The sequence below is a fragment of the Dryobates pubescens genome, chromosome 4 (genome assembly GCF_014839835.1).
Source record: "Dryobates pubescens isolate bDryPub1 chromosome 4, bDryPub1.pri, whole genome shotgun sequence".
NCBI lineage: Eukaryota > Metazoa > Chordata > Aves > Piciformes > Picidae > Dryobates > Dryobates pubescens.
The window spans coordinates 11,030,242-11,049,693 of NC_071615.1; the positions used below are offsets into that span (position 1 = coordinate 11,030,242).

The 19,452-nt window shown below is 51.5% G+C and overlaps 2 protein-coding genes across 6 annotated transcripts in view; one reads left to right on the forward strand and one right to left on the reverse strand.

Moving 5' to 3' along the window:
* Window positions 1-91: 91 nt before the first annotated feature.
* On the forward strand, window positions 92-5,612 carry TEX47 (testis expressed 47). Its single transcript, XM_054180639.1, has 7 exons — window positions 92-193; window positions 289-361; window positions 2,199-2,302; window positions 3,200-3,264; window positions 4,021-4,246; window positions 4,644-4,803; window positions 5,399-5,612. The coding sequence occupies exons 1-7, from the start codon at window positions 92-94 to the stop codon at window positions 5,434-5,436; spliced, it is 768 nt and encodes a 255-aa protein (XP_054036614.1). The 3' UTR covers window positions 5,437-5,612.
* Window positions 5,613-5,768: 156 nt separating this feature from the next.
* ARHGAP17 (Rho GTPase activating protein 17) overlaps window positions 5,769-19,452 on the reverse strand; it is a 63,206-nt gene continuing 49,522 nt past the window's right edge. Inside the window, exons 16-21 of one of the 5 annotated variants that reach the window (XM_054180541.1) lie at window positions 19,164-19,320; window positions 17,330-17,572; window positions 14,288-14,457; window positions 13,042-13,656; window positions 12,065-12,088; window positions 6,469-6,580 (exon numbers count right to left, since the gene is read on the reverse strand). In XM_054180541.1, coding sequence (XP_054036516.1) covers window positions 12,066-12,088; window positions 13,042-13,656; window positions 14,288-14,457; window positions 17,330-17,572; window positions 19,164-19,320 — 1,208 coding nt within the window. In that variant the 3' untranslated portion in view covers window positions 6,469-6,580; window position 12,065. Of the gene's footprint in view, window positions 6,581-12,064; window positions 12,089-13,041; window positions 13,657-14,287; window positions 14,458-17,329; window positions 17,573-19,163; window positions 19,321-19,452 lie in introns of all 5 variants that reach the window. The other 4 variants (XM_054180540.1, XM_054180539.1, XM_054180543.1 and 1 more) reach the window with 4 other exon arrangements.

Consider the following 19,452-nt stretch of genomic DNA (forward strand, 5'->3'; position numbering starts at 1 on the left):
CGCGGGCTCCCCAGGGGCTCCTCAGGGGCTCCCCAGGGGCTCCCCAGGGCCCCTCGCGGGCCGCTGGCAGGCCCCGGGCCCCGCGGGCGCCATGTCGGAGCAGGCTCTGGGGCCGAGCCGGCAGCGCGCCCAGGACTCCGCGGCACCGGAGCGCCAAACCCTGCTGGCCGTGCGGCAGCGGCAGCTGAAGCCGGTGGGGAAGCGGCGGCGGGGCCGGGGCCGGGCTGCTCGCCGGGGGCCGGGCGGGGCGAGCCCGGCCTGTGCCTTCCTCTCCTTCCCTCCCCGCAGAACCGCTTCCCGCTCCACAGGCTGCTGGTGGTGGCCCGGCTGGGTGAGGGGGTGTCGGCTGCGACGGTGGCAGGTGGGTGGCCGGCCCGCAGGGGACAGGCTGAGCGCCGCGGCTCGGGCCGGGACCCTCGGGCGGCGGAGCGGGGGCAGGGGCGGGAACCGCCGCGGCCACCGGTTCCCCGCGCTGGGCCACCGGGAGCCCAGCTGCTGCCCGCCCCGCTGGTGCTTTGATGGCCTTGAGTACCTCAAATGTAGGAGCAGAGCACCTGCAAAACCTCGGGAGTAACGAGGGGCAGTGGTGGGGCTGGACTGGATGATCTCCAGGGGTCCTTGCCAGCCCCTACCCTTCTGTGACTCTCTGATGTGAGCCTGGTAGTAGCCCAGAAAATGAGAATATCCTCCTTTGTTAAGCCATTTTCCCAACCTCACCCATTCTGTGATTCTATACAAAGAAAATTGTCACATGGGAATCCTTCCTATTCAGCTACGAGAAACCCCCAGAGAGTCTTGATTTTGAGGGTCTGGTAGCGATTTTGCACCCAGCTTTAGAGAATCAGGGAACTGTTTCAGTTGGAGACTTGATTTCGAAGCTCTGATAGTGATTTTGCCCCCAGCTTTAGAGAATCAGGGAACTGTTTCAGTTGGAGACTTGATTTCAAAGCTCTGATAGTGATTTTGCCCCCAGCTTTAGAGAATCAGGGAACTGTTTCAGTTGGAGACTTGATTTCAAAGGTCTGATAGTGATTTTGCCCCCAGCTTTAGAGAATCAGGGAACTGTTTCAGTTGGAGACTTGATTTCGAAGCCCTGATAGTGATTTTGCCCCCAGCTTTAGAGAATCAGGGAACTGTTTCAGTTGGAGACTTGATTTCAAAGGTCTGATAGTGATTTTGCACCCAGCTTTAGAGAATCAGGGAACTGTTTCAGTTGGAGACTTGATTTCAAAGCCCTGATAGTGATTTTGCCCCCAGCTTTAGAGAATCAGGGAACTGTTTCAGTTGGAGACTTGATTTCAAAGCTCTGATAGTGATTTTGCACCCAGCTTTAGAGAATCAGGGAACTGTTTCAGTTGGAGACTTGATTTCAAAGCTCTGATAGTGATTTTGCCCCCAGCTTTAGAGAATCAGGGAACTGTTTCAGTTGGAAATGATCTCTCAGGTCATCAAACCCAACCACCACCACGGCTATTAGACCATGTTTTGAAGTGCCATGTCCACATGTTTTTTTTGGACACCTCCAGGTGTGACTCTCTCAGCTAAAAGATGCCAGATCAGAGAGTCACAGCCTGGTTTGTGTGGGAAGGGACTTCCAAGCTCATCCAGTCCAATCCCTCTGCAGTCAGCAGGGGCATCTCCAACCATAGCAGGTTGCTCAGAGCCCCAAACAATCTGACCTGCAATGGTTCCAGAGCTGGGGCATCTACCACCTCTCCAGCCAACCTGAGCCAGGCTCTCCCCACCCTCAGTGTCTCAGATTTCTTCCCACTGCTTTCTTTGATGGATGAGATGCCTCAGGTCGGTTCCTTCGCTTTCTAACTGCCAGTGTCAGCTGGTGCCAGCCAGGATTCCACAGGCAAGACTTCTGAAAGTGCTCCACATTTGGGGCTTTCACATGCCATAACCTACAACCACAACAATGTAAGCAGTGTGAGGATGTTCAGAGATAACAAACCCTAAAGGCAAGTTTAGGCTCCAGCTACTGGAAAGGTGCAGGTTTTGGTGCGTTTTAAGAGCCAGCATGAATGGGGTTGGTGCTACATCAAGAGACCCCCACAGCAGCAATGCCTTCATGCTTCCTCTGAAGTGTGTGTGACTTCTGTGCAAGGCACAGAACAGAGCACCCAGAGCTGGCTGGCTGGCTCCATCACAACAAACTGGTTGTCAAACTGCCAGTTTTTTTCTTTTGAAACAAGGTTATTACAGAGAACTGTTTGAAAACATCATAGAAGATCCCTCAGGAGAAGACATCTCAGGTCTGCTGCTTCTCCATCCCAGCTGTATTTTTCACCTAGTAGAGGTAAGTTCCATAAATTCCTAGAGGGATCAAGTAACCTTGATTAATTTTGGTAGACATTTGGCTTTTGACTACAAACACAAAACTATTTAGTTAAAAGATGTCCCTGCTGACTGCAGGGGGTTGGACTAGGTGACCTTTAAAAGTCCCTTCCAACTCAAACCAGTCTATGCTCTGGAACCCTCCACAGAGGAAGGACATGGACCTGCTGGAGTGTGTCCAGAGGAGGCCACAAGGATGATCAGAGGCTATGGGGACAGGCTGAGGGAACTGGGGTTGTACAGCCTGGAGAAGGATCCAGGTAGACCTTAGAGCAGCCTTCCAGTACCTGAAAGTGGCTACAAGAAGGTTGCAGAGGGACTGTTTGCAAAGGCCTGCAGTGATAGAACAAGGGCGACGGTTTGGAGTGAGAACAGAGCAGATTTAGATTGGATGTGAGGAACAAGTTCTGCACCATGAGGGTGCTGGAACACTGCAGCAGGTTGCCCAGGGAGGTGGTTGAGGACCCATCCCTGGAGCTCTTCAATATGAGGCCTGACAAGGTTCTGATCATCCTGCTGTCCATGGTGGCTGCAGGGGGGTTGGACTGGATGACCTTTGGGGGTCCCTTCCAACCCAAACCATTCCAGGATTCTATGGTCTGTTGCTCCACCCATAGGTTTAAAGGCCTTGATAATGCTGTGGTAGGTTCAGGAGCTTACCTGTGGCCTTGACTCCAACCAGTGCTTCAGACAAGTGCCCCAGAACATGATTCTGACAGACATGATGGGATGACCATGCAGTCCTCAGTGCCTGAGACCCAAAGGGAAGCCCAGGCAGGGCAGCTGAGGAATGACTTTAATACACAGAAATTGTTTTGCAATATGCAGCTGTGTGCAAACTCTGCCCTCTCCTCTGCAGTCCTGCAGCAGCACCATCCATCTCATCATCCAAGATTTAGCCTCTCTCCAGAGTCAAGGCCACAGGTAAGTTTCACATCACCTTGAGTGGAATGAAATTCTAACAGGTGGTAGGATACATCCCTAAGGCTAAGCATCACCATGGTTATGGCAAGCTTGCATTCTCCTGTTGGATACCTCAGAGTAGCACTGGATGACCTTTGGAGGTGCCTTCCAACCCAACCCATGCTATGACCTATTTTTGCTGGAGGCAGGCAGCAGATCCCAGCCCAGCCCTCTGCACTGGTGTCCAGGACACCAAGGCTTCCACTGCCCACATCCTTCATAGGCTTTAGAAACCAGGACAATTCCTTCCTTAGGGATCAGCTGTAGGATTTCTGGATCCTGCTTTGTAACCACCTGGAGATGCTCACACTGGAATTCCAGAAACTCTCTTTTGAGCCTTAGTCAGTGTCTTCCAGTCTCCTACTTGCCATTTTGACACCAGTCCCACAGAATTCAGCCAGTTCTGATCTCTACCTTCTCCCAAGTGTCTCTGTAGGGCCATGGATGGATTCCCTGACATCCAGGTTCATGGAAGCTGATCATTTTCTTCCTTGCTAATGACCTCAAATCAGAGCAAGCTACCCCTGCATTTGCTTGCCACCTCCCTGCTGCTCTCCTGCTCGTTTCTCACTCTCACATCCCACCAGACCCCTGCACAGTGTCCTGGGGAATGATTGGAAAAGGTTTCTGCTGGCTGGGGCTCCTGCCTGGGGTCACCGTGCTGTGTCCTTACACACAGCTCTAGGAATGCAACCCCCAGTCCCTGCTGTACTTGAGGATGGAGTTCCCTCTCTTTCCACACAGTGCTTTACTCCAGGATATTAAAGTCCTCGTGGTGGCACACAACATCCCCACCAGGCTGTGCCCAGACTGGTACGCAGCAACAGCGCCAGCTGCCGTGCCACAGCCACGGGGCTCCCCACCAGCGGAGTCCACAGCAGAGGTGGTGGCAGAGTGCCTTGCCCTCCTACCCCAAATGGCAGCCTGCATTCAGAGTTCTGAGGTAAGCTTCACTAACTAAGCAATTTCCTTTGTTTACCCCCCAAACCACAAAGCAGGCAGGCAGCCACCCCTGTCCTGCCAGCGGCCTTCACAAGCACAGACACCTGGGCAGCTTCCGGAAGTAGTGTTAATGCATCACAGAACCTCATTATTTTACTTCAGGTTTCTTTCTAGACCTCTGCAGGGTTCTTTGATTAACCAACTGCTCCAACACAGCTTCAAGTCAGGTGAAAGTGGCTGACACCTTACACTGCCTCTTGCCATTGCTGGGCTCTCCTAGATCAGGTGGTTGGTGAAATGGGGGAGGAAATCCAGCCCTGCTTTGGGCAACCTTCACTTTGTGTCCCAGCCCCCTGCTCTGATTGTAACCACACTGAAATGTGCTGTTTGTTACCAAGGATGACAGTGAGGACATGGATGAGAGTCTGCACACTCTGGCACCTGAGCTGCTGATCCCAGCAGAGACAGTTGCCTACTTGTGTCATGCTGAAGAATGTTCAAGTCCAGAAGATTTCCTGAGGATGTATTTAAGTCCTACACAAGTTGTCTTGGATTCAGGTACACATCAAATTTAGTCACAGAACAAGGATCTGGGGCTCCTACCCTTGAAATTTGAGTTAGAAGTTTGTTACAAGTACTTGGTGTAGTGACAGAGGAAAGCAGGACTACACCCACTGACAGAGGTCACTGTCCCTGCTAAGAGATGTCTGAACAGGACAGACATCCTGTTCAGCCAGGGGGAACAGGGCAGCCACTGGGATTTCAGACTAGGAAGCTAGCAACTACAATAGAGCCTGTCACCAAGTGCAGTGTGTCTTGGCAGGACAAAAGGAAGCAGTCTCAAGGTGGCCCAGGGCAGGTTTAGGTTGGACACAAGGAACAGACCCTTAAGGGTTGTCAAGGCCTGGCCCAGGCTGCCCAGGGCAGTGGTGGAGTCCCCATCCCTGGAAGGATTTCAAAGCTGTGGAGATGTGGTGCTGAGGGCCATGGCTTAGTGGTGACCAGGCAGTGCTGGGGTAAGGGTTGGACTTGATCTTAAAGGCCTCTTGCAGCCTAATTCTGATTCTGTGGTTACAGACTTTACAGGTTAAGTAAATGAACACAACTGGTTATATGCATGTTACCTGAATTAACTAGTTTCCTCTCCTTGCAGAGACTGTGTGGCCTGTTCCCTCTCATTTGTTTGCATGACACAGGCTGCATCCAGTGTCCCCTTTGCAGCTGGACTCATTTCTGTGTAGCATCTTCACCCCCAGAACTCTTCCACCAAGGGTCTGTAAGAGAATGAGCTGAGCCACGAGCCCGGGGGCACAGCTGTGCCCCCTCCAGGGTGCCTGCTGGAAGCAGCACCACTCACAAATGCAATAAAAGATGCCTTCAGTTGACAAAAGACAATCTTTAATCTTATAAATGTTCACCCAGCTGATGAATCCAAACAGTTCTTCAAAGGTCCTTCAAAACTCAACCGTTTGCAATACAAAGCACAACACCTCCCCCTCCCTCCCCCCTCCCCCCCACCCCCTACTCCCACAAGCTTCATCCTGAAACAGCTGCAAGTTTCACATAAAGAAAAGCAGGCTTGGTTAATACAAATAAGTGTTGGGTACTGATGGTTAAGTAGCACTGAAATGATTAAAGATACAGTAGGGTTCCTTCTACAGCTGACAGTCCTTCAAGGCACTAGATCCATCCACAGTTTCAGCAGGGTGACTGAGAACCAGCAGTCACCACACCAGCACTCAGGCATTTGTTTCTTTTTGGTTCTCAAAGGAAATCTGCAGCAAATCAGTGAGGGAATGTCTCTTGCAGGGCACCTCCTTGTAACCTCTAAGAACTAGACAGAAAAGGTCTAACCGTGCCATTACAAAGGATATCTCCATGATACATGCACTTTAAACAGCTATGGTCTGCTCCTTATCCTGTAGGGACTCCTGCTCACACCAGCTGTAGCAGCAGCAGCAGCAGCAATTACACTTCCTATGCAAGGTTCTGCAGTGACTGATTCCTTCCAGCCAAGGCTTTGAAAACCATTGTTGAGACACAGATCATTCAGCTTCTTCTGAACGGCTTCCATCGCTCTGCCCGTGAGGCACAGGTCCCAACTTCTCCACCCTTCTGCCAGATCATCAAAAGAAGCTTTTCACTGTTAGGTCTGTTGGTTTTCCCACCAGGAGAGGAACCTGTCCCAGGTTGGAGAGTTTCCACTACAGAGCAGTGCTTTCCGTGTCATTGTCCAGGTCGAGTGTGAGGTGGTTGTGCAGCTCTTTGCTCGCTGTCTCTGCAGGAAGCTCTGAAGAAGGGTTTGGAAGTGGTTCTTGAATACTGGAATTAGAGTCTGCACACAAAATGGAACAGCAAGGTTAGCAGGCTGGACACTGACATCACTCTCTAGTGTGTTTGTGGTGGGCTTCCTTAGAAAGAAAAGAGAGAGGAAAAGATCAACAAAGGCGTTCAGAACGGAGGGCTGGCTCCTCTCTGGGCACCTGGACACAGAAAGGCTGAGCCAGACTCAAAAGCTGAAGAGGTGTTTCTCCTACAAACCTCTGCTTTAGTCCTGGGTATAACAGGAGACATCTCTTGCTGAAGAATGGCAGAGAGCAAGTTAAGCTTTAGGCTCAGCTTCCTCTCCAGGCTTTCACATCAAAACACAATGATCACTCAACAACAAAATGTGACACCTCAATCAGCAGCCAGGTGACCACCATCTAGGACTTTCAGAAGCAAGAGGAATGTGGATGGTGTCAAAAGGAGGCACTGTCCCAGGAAATGCTCCAAACCCCATGCTAGCTAAACCCCTCTCCTGGCTGTAACACAGCACATTATGTTCTTTGCCACTTCTGGGCAGGGGAATGTTGTCCAAGCCAAGGCATACAAAGACCTCAGAATGTTTTATTTCTGGTGGCTGACTGCCCTGAAGATCAGAAATCTCTGTCAGAGGTCCAAAAAAGGCACCTGGAAAGATGAATTTGATGTTTGGGAAATGGCACAGCATCACTTCCTGCAGTCCAAATTGCCAGATAGCAACTAATGATAGCCCTGAAGGCTATAAAGAAACAAAGAAATGCTTGGCTGTTACAAACAGCTGGCACAGGTGGGCATCCTGTCAAGCCTTTGACTCCTAGCTCAACCATCAAGTCTTCAGTTTAGCCCAGAAGTGACTTCACCAACGTTCACGTTTCTGAGCTCCATGGTGTGGGAAGAGGCAAAAGCAGAGAAGGAACTGAAGGCAGAGGGGAGCCTCCCCTGCCTCTCCCTCTGCCAGCCTTACCCTTCAGTGATGATAAAGGAGCTGGAACTCCACCCTCTGATGGCCTCACACTGATGAAGTGTTAGCATCACTTTCCCCAACACATGACTCCAGGATTGCTTTCTTGGCAGCTGTGAACTACACAAGCTGTCCCCAGGCTTGTACAGTCTTGGGGAGGAGCACATTGTACTGAGGTAGCATCCCAGTGGTAAATGAAGTCAGCCAGAAGGTACAGGACAGCCCATCAGTGCTGTCTGCCCTGGCAATGGGAGATGCCCCAGCCCTGGAAACATCCAGGGGCAGGTCAGGTTGTTTGGGGCTCTGAGCAACCTGTTCTAGCTGAGGATGTCCCTGATGACCTTTAAAGCCCCTTCCCACTCAAACCAGCCTGTGATTCTTCAACACCATCACGTGGGGAAGCTTTTCAATGGGTTTCTCTCCCCAGCCCTCATTTCATTTCCAAAGCCAGTGCCCTGGTTACTGGGCTATGCCCAATGCCCTGTGACACCTCCAAGAGGATCCCTGTCCAACACCTCTGAAAGCAACACAGAAATAATTCCTGGGGCTGCTTCAAACCCAACTCTTTTCACTTAGCCTCACTCCTGATCCATGAAACCAAGCTTACTAACAGCAGCAGCTCTCCTTAATCCCAACTGTTAGAATCCTAGAACTTTGTGGGTTGGAGGGGACCTCTAAATCGAGTCCAACCACCAACCTCAGACCACCATGGCCACTAAACCATGCCCCCAAGTGCCATGGCCACACGTTGCTTGAACACCTCCAGGGATGGGGACTCCACCACCTCCCTGGGCAGCCTGTTCCAGTGCCTGACCACTCTTGCAGCAAAGAAATTGTTCCTAATCTCCAACCTAACCCTCCCTTGGCACAACTTCAGGCCATTTCCTCTCTTTCTATCACCTGGTACTAGGAAGAGGAGATCAGCCCCCAGCTGCTGTTTCTTCAGGTGATGAAAATTGCAATGCTGCTCAGGTCAGTTGGTTTATTCTCCAGATGAAGCCATTTTCACTCCTGTTAACAGAATATCCCATAAAGAACACAACTGTCTGTGTTGCCAAGTTCCTCTTGCATTTTTCTCTTACTCCAAACATTCCATGCTGAGCTTGACCCCAGCAGAGAGGAGCCATGTAGCAGGGGCACTGTGCTCACCCTAAAGCTCACACTGCTACCTGTGCAGTTCCATCTGAAGCACAGTTTGAGAAGGGTGTGCTTCAACTTTGGATGCAGGCACAGAAGCTCTCCCTGCCACAGCCTGCAGCAGGATGCACTGCTCCTGGGGTTGATGGCCCCAGCCCCCTTCAGAGCTGCAAGGTGGGAGCTCAGCAAGGAGGTCCAGCTGCCTGCCCAGGGAAGGGAGCACCTCCAACGGCACTCTGACACAGCGTGGGGGAAAAGCATCTGAAGGGGGCTCCACAACAGCTGGAGAGGGACTTCTGACAAAGTGAGTGTCAGGACAGGAGGTGATGGCTTCAAACTGAAAGAAGCTGGATTGAGATTGGACATTAGGGGGAAATTCTTCCCCATGAGGGTGGTGAGGCACTGGCACAGGTTGCCCAGAGGAGCTGTGGAGGCTCCAAGCCTGGCAGTATTCAAAGCCAGGTTGGCTGGGGTCTGGAGCAGCTTGGTCTAGTAGGAGGTGTTCCTGCTCATGGCATGGGGGTTGGAACTGGATGGTCTGTAAGATCCCTTCCAACCCAAACCTTTCTATGACTCTATGCCCATCAAGGAATGAATCAGAAAAGGAGGTCACTGGAAGTGTGAGGTGACACAGGAAAGGACAAACAGCTCCTTCAAATACAAACCCAGCCTCTGTGCAACCCAGGCATTTCTAGATGGGCTTTTCTGTATGTGGAAGAAGTACAAGGTGAAACTGGCCAGAACATGAACAACTTGACACATTCTAGTCTCTGATACTTTAGTAGGTTAATGTGAGAGCATCCAGCAGCCATTCTCAGTGCATGCCAGGCTAAGGATGATGCAAGCAAGCAGTGTTACTGTGACAGGTTAGTAGTGGCCATCAAGCACACACATTGATTCAGAATTAGCAAGGGGGTTTTGGCCAATCAGGTGCCTTTTCCTTACCATTCCACTTGCCAATACAGTTCCTACTGAATGCAGGTCAAACATCTAGATTATTTAATAAAATTCTGGATTAGAATATTCTTCTCTAGGCCTTTATTACTTTAATATCATCACTAGAATCTGAGGCATCTCTAAAGCCCAGGACATGGACAAAAGGAATTCAACAGCATCCTGCAAACAGAGCAGAATTCCTCTGCTGTTATTGAGTTGGTTGGTGAATTAATTTGGACTTTCATTACTCCCCCACTACTGGGAGCTTCAAATTAAACCCAGGCAGAAAGAAACCCTTCACATGTCAATTAGCTAAGCCAGTCCTAAGTGCTTATGTGAGCAGGTGTCAGGGTTAGAGCAGACGCCCGTGGGGCGGGCAGCGGTGTTAATTCACAACAAACACAAAGCCTCTCAAACCCAGACCCAAGGGTGGCTGCCCCTGCACTGGGAGTGCTGGGTGAGCCTGGCCATCACTTCAGCTGCTCCCCAAGAGCTCTTGCTGGGTTGTTTTTTCACAAACCCTACTTGATGTTGCAGGTTCCTCTCTCAGTTTTGCTGCAGAACCCTTCACCAGCAGCTGTCTGTCGCTGGTTTTCCTGCCTGGCAGCTTTCACACTGTTTACTGCACACATCCTACAGGGGGAATTCAGCACTGTCTGCACTTGAAAGGAATGATGTTCAAATTCTCCAGCTGTTAGAATTGTTTCATGCCACTGTCTTTTCCACAGTGACCTACAAGAGTTGTGTCCCTCTGTTCTGCCTGTAACTAGATGGAGAGGAGGCAGCACTGTGCTGTCATTCCAGGTCAATTCCAATCCCTCCCCTGCAGCCTGTGTAACAAGCTCCCCCACTAATGCAGCAGCTCCTTGCACACCAGCTGGGTATCATTTAGAAGGCAAACACTTCCCCATTTCCCCTGGGGTACCACATGAGTGGGAATCACAGACCCACAGAATGAATCATGGAGTGTGCTGGGTTGGAAGGGACCTCTAGAGGTCACCTTGTCCGACCTCCCTGCAGCCAGCAGGGCAATGAAGTTGAGTGAAGTTTGACTCAGCTCCCCTGCTGAATGCCTTGCTCAGTGCTGCCGAGGTGCAGACCCCTGCTTACTTCTGAACTCAGTTTAGTTCCAAACTGCTCCTGTCTTTAAAGACACTGACAAGAAAGCACCACGAGGAAGAGTCTGATACTCTGCAAAGCAAAGCTACTTGGAGTTGTTTCAGCAGCTCATTTACTGCTGCTCTCTGCAGTTCAAAATGAAATCAACCTGCTTCCAGCTTGATTTCTCCACCCAATCCTCATCTCAGTCTACTCAATCCTCCTCTCAGTGTCTCTCCTGGAAATGGTCACATCTTGAAGCCTCAACCTTTCCAGCCTGCCATGCAGTTGTTACTTGAAGCAGGCAGCACCTCTATGCTATGGAGAGTGAGGTTATTAACAGCTAATTAAACAGCCTAGTGCCATTAGTGAGGCTGGAGCTGACAGGATGCAGATGCAAACAGGGTGTGGATGCTGCTGGGTGCTTGCTGCAGAGGGCTTTACTCACTCCAACTTGTCTTTTGCCAAATACACTCCAAGTAGTTAAAAATAACTGAAATCCTCAAGTGAAAGCCTGAGTGCAATGCACCAGTGAAAGCCTGAACTGCAGGAAATCCTCACCAGTGTCCCCATTTGCCTGCACTGATGAGAGCAAAACCTGTTGTAAACAGGACACTGCTTCACACCTGACTCGTGGGCTAGCAGCTGTGGTGACTCTCTGTGAAATGGCACTTAGTGATCACAGGACACAGAGCTGCTGGAGCCAGCCCACAGGAGGCCACAAAGATGATCCAAGGGCTGGAGCACCTCTGCTAGGAGGATAGGCTGAGGGAGCTGGGGTTGTTCAGCTTGGAGAAGGCACCAGGGGGACCTTAGAGCTCCCTTCCAATACCTGAAGGGGTCCTACAGGAAGGCTGGAGAGGAACTTTTCATGAGGGTGTCTAGGGACAGGACAAGGGGGAATGGTTTGAAGCTGAGGGAGAGCAGGGTTAGACTAGATCTTAGGAAGAAGTTCTTGTGTACAAGAGTGGTGGGACTCTGGAATAGGCTGCCCAGGGAGGTTGTGGATGCCTCCTCCCTGGGGACAAGTTGGATGAGGCCTTGAGCAGCCAAGTCTAGTTGAGAGGTGTCCCTGCCCATGGCAGGGGGGTTGGAGCAGATGATCTCTGAAGTCCCTTCCAACCTGAGCCATTCTAGGATTCTATGATGATCACTTTTACCACTTAAGGGCTAACTTCATGTTCACAGCACTACTGAAATGAAGCAGCAGAGGCCTTTTCATCTTTTACACACAGGCTGCTATGTAGTAATGAGGTAACACAGAGCTGACCAAAGAGGAGCACGTCATCCAAAGCACACATACAAAATCAAGCTACAGATACAACAGTGCTGTGCAGGAGGAGCATTGGAGCTGAACATGGCATGGGGCTGGTAAGTACAAACCTTATTCGCAGTAACCATCCCCACCTGTGAAGGCACCAGGGGGTAAAGCTGTTAGGCAACAGAATTGAACACTTGGCATTCCAACACATTAGTCTTACTCTAGAGAGGCTGCAGCATCACTGGGAAGTTTTAACCAGTATGAAGTAGCTTTAAAAGTATTAGTGCCCTACAGTCATTCTCTCTTCCTTACATAAGCAGAGACTCAGCAGGAGAGCATTGCAACATCTGCCTGTTTGGACTGTCCTCAGCAGTTGGGGTTTTCCCCTCCTCCCCCTAAAAGACTTAGCATTATCCCTACCACCCCAGTGACTGTGAGCTGCATGAAGCTCCTAGGAGAAGGCAGAAAGTTTCTCTTCATCAATGGCTCAGAACAGAAAAAGGATTTTACATTTCCATTTGAAACAGAAACTCCTAACCAGAAACTGAGCTAAGGCACAGCTTGGTCTATGTGAATCATCAGCTCCTGGATGTCCAGTTTAAAGCCCATCAGAAGACTTGCTTCTCACTGCTCAGGATCGTGTCTATCAGAACACCCTAGCAGTGACCCCTTCTGCCATTTCCTTCTCTGTGTGCTGCAATTCATCATCACCCTTGGCTACAGCTCCTCCCTCCTCCAAATACCTGCTTTTTGCCAACAGATGTCTAAGATAATGGAGTCAGCCTGGAGAGAGCCCCAGCGAGACGGTTGCTACACTGCTGGTTTGCTTCCAAAGCAGGATAAAACCCAAGCAAACTAACCTACACTTCTCCCCCAAACCCCTTTGCCTCAGGAATGAAAACCTTCACTGAGGAAGTGCCCCAAACCCTCCTGCACAGAACAGGTGGGTGAGCCTTTTCCCTGGGAGTGAGCAGCTTGGGGTGTTCTTTGTGCTCTTCAGTCCACCCATCCGCCCCCCTCCATTTCATTTCCAGCTACAGGCACCACTGCCTTCATTTCCACTCCCTGAGCAGGCAGGGGATAGGAGAGATCCACTCACCTGTTACTATTTTGGAAGCTGTTGGCGTGGGGTTTGCACTAACAGCATCTCCAGCCAGCTGAGAGGGAGGAGGATGAGGAGGAGGAGGAACACTGGGTCTGTTTCTGGGCTTTGGTACCGGCCGTGGCCGTGGCAGGGTACCAGTCTGAGGTGGGGAGTGAGACTGGGAGCTTTCTTGAGCAGCTGGCTGTGGTGCTGGGGAGCTGGTGGGGTGTTTTCCTAGAGGGGGTGTATCAGGTGGTGTTGGAGTCTGAGGAGGAGTGTAACAGGGCTGCTCTGGTCCGTGCTCGCTGCTGGCTGCAGCAGCAGGAGAGGTCTGACTGCCTGCTTTGGGCTGCAGTGGAGGAGTAGCCTGTGTTGGGGGCTGTGGTGGTGGGTGGCTGGGAGCTTGTATTGGGGAAAGGCTGCTGGAGTATCTCCGAGGTGCAGAAACCTGGGAAGAGGAGGTCTGGGCTGCTCCCTGGTTTGGATGCTGAGCAGGAGGAGAAGAACTTCTAGCAGGTGGTTTTGGAGAGACAGAGGGTGGCTGAGCAGCTGGGGCAGAACTTTGGCTTCCTGGCTGCCCTGGTGGGGGGTTGGCTGGCTTGGGAGGGGCTGGTGCAGGTTTCTTCATGGCTGTGGAGAGAAGAGGGGAGATGTCATGGCTGTGTGCTGTGAAACCAAACTCCTGGAAGAAAGAAATCAGCAGCACAAAAACCCACTCAAGAACATTATGGTGCAGCTGTGAGGCCAGACTGAGAGAGTAGGGGTTGCTCAGCCTGGAGAAGGGAAGGCTCCAGGGAGACCTTCTGGTGGCCTTGCAGTGCTTAAAGGGGACCTAGAGCACTAGGGGACAGACAGGTGGGAGATGCCACATCCCTGAAACCACTGCAGGTCAGGTTGGTTGAGGCTCTGAGCAACCTGCTCTGGTTGGGGCTGTCCCTGCTGACTGCAGAGGGGTTGGATTGGATGAGCTCGAAAGGTCCCTTCCAACCCAACCCATTCTGTGATTCTGTTAGCAAATGAAAGTGCTATCAAGAGCAAGCCACAGCAATGAGTGCAGGGGTTCATAAATCACTGCTCTGAGTGCCTGTGCTGGCAGCACTCATGGAAGGGTCCAGAAGTCCAAAGATGCCTTTAGCTGGGGCTCAGTGAAGTGCGAGTGCAGGAAACCCTTGTCTGCAAGGAAGGAAGTGGCGCTGATAAGGTATCTCGGGAAGCATTTCTGCGGTGCACAGGGGCTTGAAAAGGAAATGAAAACACAGACCCAGACCTCTCCTCATGGAGTGGGGACTGGGCCCTGCTGCATTCTGGGGCTGGTTAACCGACAGCTGGTTCGTGCTGCCCGTGGCCTGGCTCTGGACGGTGCCCACGTGGCCGCCGTTCCTCACGGGCGGCGGAGTAGCTGCAGATGTGCTGTCCTTGGGCTTCGAGGTGCTGCAAAGTAAAACCCCTAGGTTAGAAGCTGCTTGCACAGTGCCTTACTTCTTACTTCAGTGAGCTGCATGAAGCTCCTGGGAGAAGACAGCCCCTTGGGGCTTGCATTAGGAGCTGTGCTATCAAGTGGCTCTCCAACACTTCAGAAAAGCTTCTGCTCTGACAGGCTGAGCAGTGCTGCAGCTCTTCAGACAACGGAGCAGCAGGCTCCAGGCAAACCTGCACACACAGTTCATCACCAAAATGAAACCAGGAAACCAAGCAGTGGTTCTGCAGCCTCCCAGCACTTCTTTGAATGCAGTGCTGATACCTGGGGGTGCAGTCCTCCTGCTAAGGCACTCACAGATCCCTTCAAAGTAGGCTCCCAGCACGAAAGCTCTCACCAAATGACTTTATAGGCAGTGTTCAAGGCCAGGTTGGATGAGGCCTTCAGCAACCTGGTTTAGTGCAAGGTGTCCCTGCCTCCCTTCCAACCCAAACCATCCTGTGATTTTTCCATCTCCTCAGACACACCTAGCACCCTCAGGACTGCTCCCCTGCTCATAACCTTGTCACAGCATCATACCCAATTTGCTGGCAGTCTTCCGGCAGGTCCAGCTAAGGACCAAGCAATGGCAAACTGTGCAGCTCTGCCAGCAAAAACCCCACCCAGCACATGGGCCAGCTTGTACCACCTGATAGCCAGGTGAGGCTGGTGTAGTTCTCAGTGCTGGAGCTTTTGGAAACCCCTGGGAGGGTCTAAGGACTGGAGGAGAGAAGGCTCCAGGGAGACCTAATAACAGCCTTCCAGTACCTGAAGGGGATACAAGAAGCCTACAGTGACAGGATGAGGGGCAGTGGTTTGAATTGAGAGAAGAGCAGATTTAGATTGGATGTGAGGAATAAGTTCTGCACCATAAGGTTGCTGGAACACTGCAACAGGTTGCCCAGGGAGGTAGTTGAGGCCCCATCCCTGGAGATCTTCAAGGTCAGGGTGGACAAGGCTCTGAGCAGCCTGTTGTAGGGGAGGATGTCCCTGCTGAGTGCTGCAGGGTTGAACTGCATGACCTTTGGAGGTCCCTTTCAACCCATACCACTCTATCATCCCATTCCATGACTGCAAGAGCCAGGTGTAGAGAGAACAGAGGTTCTTCCCCCTTCCCTGACTGGCTGAAGTCTTCTCTCCATCTGCAGTTAAGCTTTTTCCTTGCTGAGAGACCAGAACTTGTTTGAGAGAGCAACTGCTGTAAAATCTTGAGACTGGAATTGGGGCAACTTCATCTCTTCCTAACCTTTGGCTATGAAGACAACACAACTGAGGGGAAGCCTAGCACTGGAGTATGGAGCAGCTGAGGTGGTACTGGGCAGTGAGCCCTCCTCTTGCTATGTGCCTGCAGCTCACTCCTCTACCTTTAAAGTCCCCTGCAACACCTCGCTCCTGTCAGAAGGACTAACACCTGCCAGCCACTTTTCCTGGCACACTGCAATCCTCATTTCCCCAGATGCTGTTAAACTGAGCACAGAATCTCTTCAGATTTTAGACCCTACCCTCAAGGTTTCCTGTGAACTACCCAGCCACAAAAGACATCTGTGGAGGAAATACCAGCCTGGAGGGGGGAAATTCCAAACGAGGAGCTGCTTTTGTCACCTGAGAACAAAAGCTGTCTGCTGCACGGTGGTGTTTGGCTGCAAGATGTGGTGTGAGATGTCTGCAGAGCACTGGAGGCCCTTGGAGTGTGGTTTGTTCTGTGCCTCAGACCACAGACACTGAAAGCAAAGTGCTGCTTTCACCACACACAAAAGGAAGAGTCAAAGCTGCTGCAATTAGACTTGGGGTCCATCTGTACTGATGCTGGGGACAGGATGGCACAGTCTGAAAAAAGCCTGCATAGACAGACCCTGGTCCTAAAAGAACTAACACTGAAGGATGATAAATTGCCTTCCAGTTTGCTGGCAAACAAGCCCTGATGATCCTCACTAACACAAACAACCCCAAAAGACAGATCCAGGTAACAGGGACAAACAACAATAAACAAGACCAACAGGTAGCTAGTATTGCAACTGGTAGCTTTGCCCTTTCAGCAGCAAACTGACTGTGCAGATGCCTTGGAAAGGTCCAGATGGGTAACAGAAGTGCTGTCTGCTTTGGGTTTGGTATTTTTTTATCATCATTTTTTCCCCCCAAAGAATTCTCTCATTTGAGGAGATCAGCTCTGGAACACCCAGACCAGAGTCTGTTATTTGAGATCAGCTCTGGAACATCCAGACCAGGGTGTGTGCTTTGAGGAGATCAGCTCTGGAACACCCAGGCCAGAGTCTGCTATTTGAGATCAGCTCTGGAACACCCAGACCAGGGTGTGTGCTTTGAGGAGATCAGCTCTGGAACACCAGGGCCAGGGTGTGTGCTTTGAGGAGATCAGCTCTGGAACACCCAGGCCAGGGTGTGTGCTTTGAGGAGATCAGCTCTGGAACACCCAGGCCAGGGTGTGTGCTTTGAGGAGATCAGCTCTGGAACACCCAGACCAGGGTGTGTGCTTTGAGGAGATCAGCTCTGGAACACCAGGGCCAGGGTGTGTGCTTTGAGGAGATCAGCTCTGGAACACCCAGGCCAGGGTGTGTGCTTTGAGGAGATCAGCTCTGGAACACCCAGACCAGGGTGTGTGCTTTGAGGAGATCAGCTCTGGAACAGCCAGGCCAGGGTGTGTTCTTTTAAGAGATCAATTCTGGGACAGCAGGCATAGAGAGAGCTCCTGCAGAGCTGCCCACTCCTGGAAAAGCTTCACAAGGTGCCCTGCAGGCAGCAGAGATGCCTGGTGAAGCAGGTCAGTTCACCCATCAGTTTGCTGCTGAAGAAGCCTGCCAAGCCCGTGCCAGCAGAAGCCAAGCCTCTTACCTGATGTCCTCATTTCCTTGACTCTGTAACTGCTCTGCTGTGGCAGCAGAGAGAGCCACCCCGGCACCCACTGGGCTTGTGTCAGCCCCAGCCGGCGCCGCGTGCTGCTCGGCCGCGGGCTGGGGCGGCGCGGCAGCCTCGGTGGGGGGCAGTGGCGGCTGGAAGGCCGGGGATGTGTGCTTTCTATTTATAGTGCCACATCTCCTCGGGTTCCCCTGGAAGTCCAGAACCTTCACACCAAAGCTACAGAAAGAAGAGAGAGTAAACACACCACAGCAGCCGACAGCAGGTCACCAAAGCAACAGGCCGGACGTTATCACCCACGGAGACAGAGGCCACCCCCGGGGCTCGACATGCAAAGCGGCAACGTGGACAGCTCCAACTTTCTGCCTCAAACACCACTGATGTTAAAGACATGCAACATTACTGGGCTTGTCCACACAGAGGGGGGGAAGCTACAGGTAAGTGAACAAACTGCTCAATTACACCTGGAGACAGACATGGATGACAATGAGGTCAAACCACCCAACCATTCCAGATGTAAACACGAACGTTTCCTCTCCTGCTGGATTCCAGAGAAGCTCCTCACCAAGAGATGTGGCCACAGGGATTTTGTTCCTATCACACACTAAAGCTGCAGTACAGATTTCAAGGGAGACCAAAACCACACTGGCTGTGTGCTATGATTGGTGTTGAAGGGTTGGCCTCTGTGGTCTCCGGAGGTCCCTTCCAACCCCTAACGTTCTGTGATTCTCTCACTGCCCAGAGCTGTGGAGGCTCCAAGCCTGGAGGTGTTCAAAGCCAGCTTGGATGAGGTCTTGAGCAAGCTGCTCTAGCAGGAGCTGTCCCTGCCCATGGTGTAATTACAGAATATCTTTGGTTGGAAGAGACCTTCAAGATCCTCTAGTCATAGAATCATAGAATCAATAAGGTTGGAAAAGACCTCAAAGATCATCAAGTCCAACCTGTCACCCAAGACCTCATGACTACTAAACCATGGCACCAAGTAGTCCAACCTTCAACCCAGCACACCAAGGGGGTTGTAAGTAGATGGTCTTTAAGATCCCTTCCAACCCAACCCATTCTATGCCAACTATGGCTCAGCAGACTACAGTTCTCCCAGCTTTCAGAATGCAGACAGCACATTCAGCCTAGAAATTCATTTTCTTCCTGCTGTGCTAAAGACAATGACCCTTGAGCTCCTTTTCTTCTTCCTCTGCAAGTGCTGGGACACCTGCAGGTGGCTAAACCAGAGTTAACACTCAGGTCACAACTGAACACTTGCATGAAGAGCTAAAAACAGAAGATATTCATGGCATGAGTGAGGAATGGACACCACACTACAGGTTATGTGGGAGAACAGCACGTTTGGGGCTGATGTGTTTAGCACTCTACTGTTTGAGGGGTATACTGTACCATCAGCAGCTCAGCAGGCTGACCATGAGGGCACCAGGTAGCACCATCTCAGCTCATGGGCTTTGAAAGAGAAGCCATGGGATACCAGCAGTTAGAGACTGAGAGATGCTACACAAACACTTCTGTTTCAGTGGCTTTTAGACCCTCCCCCCCTTAAATCTCTAAGAGGAAGCAGCAATTGTCTGCTTGGGTTTTGTAATGCAGAGAGGCCAACTGGAAGCAATATCAGCAGACTGCCTTTGGAACCTCACTCAGGCTTCAACAACGTGGAGTGGGGGAAATAAATCACTACTGTTACCTAGAGTGATTACAATAAGCTCTCCTCCTGAGACCAACAAGTGTCTGATCACAGCCTCCTCAGCACTCCAGTCCTCAGGAGTGGGCTCAGAACTGAAAGCCAAGCTGAGCTGAACCATACCTGTCCTTCTTCAGCAGGTCCCCTTCCATCACAGTCATGCTCACGGGTCTCTTCCGTTCCAGTGTCCCAGACTCGAACTCGCTCCCAGTGTGTGACAAGTGGTTAGAATTGACAGCAGGAATTGCAACAAATGCCCCAGACACATTGAAATCCTGATCTGAAAGGCAGATGGACAGAATGCATCAGAGACACACGGACAGGATGCTGCCTTGCTGCAAAAAGCTCCTGGAGGTTGAGCGGCATTGGGTTATCCCAGCATGGCGGGGTTGGAAGGGACCCCTGGAGATCA

Coding starts and splice junctions, on each gene's coding strand:
- TEX47 (XM_054180639.1), top strand. CDS start 92: ATGTCGGAGCAGGCTCTGGGGCCGAGCCGGCAGCGCGCCCAGGACTCC. Junction 194..288: donor GGCAGCGGCAGCTGAAGCCG/GTGGGGAAGCGG, acceptor CCCTCCCCGCAG/AACCGCTTCCCGCTCCACAG. Junction 2,303..3,199: donor GTATTTTTCACCTAGTAGAG/GTAAGTTCCATA, acceptor TCTCCTCTGCAG/TCCTGCAGCAGCACCATCCA.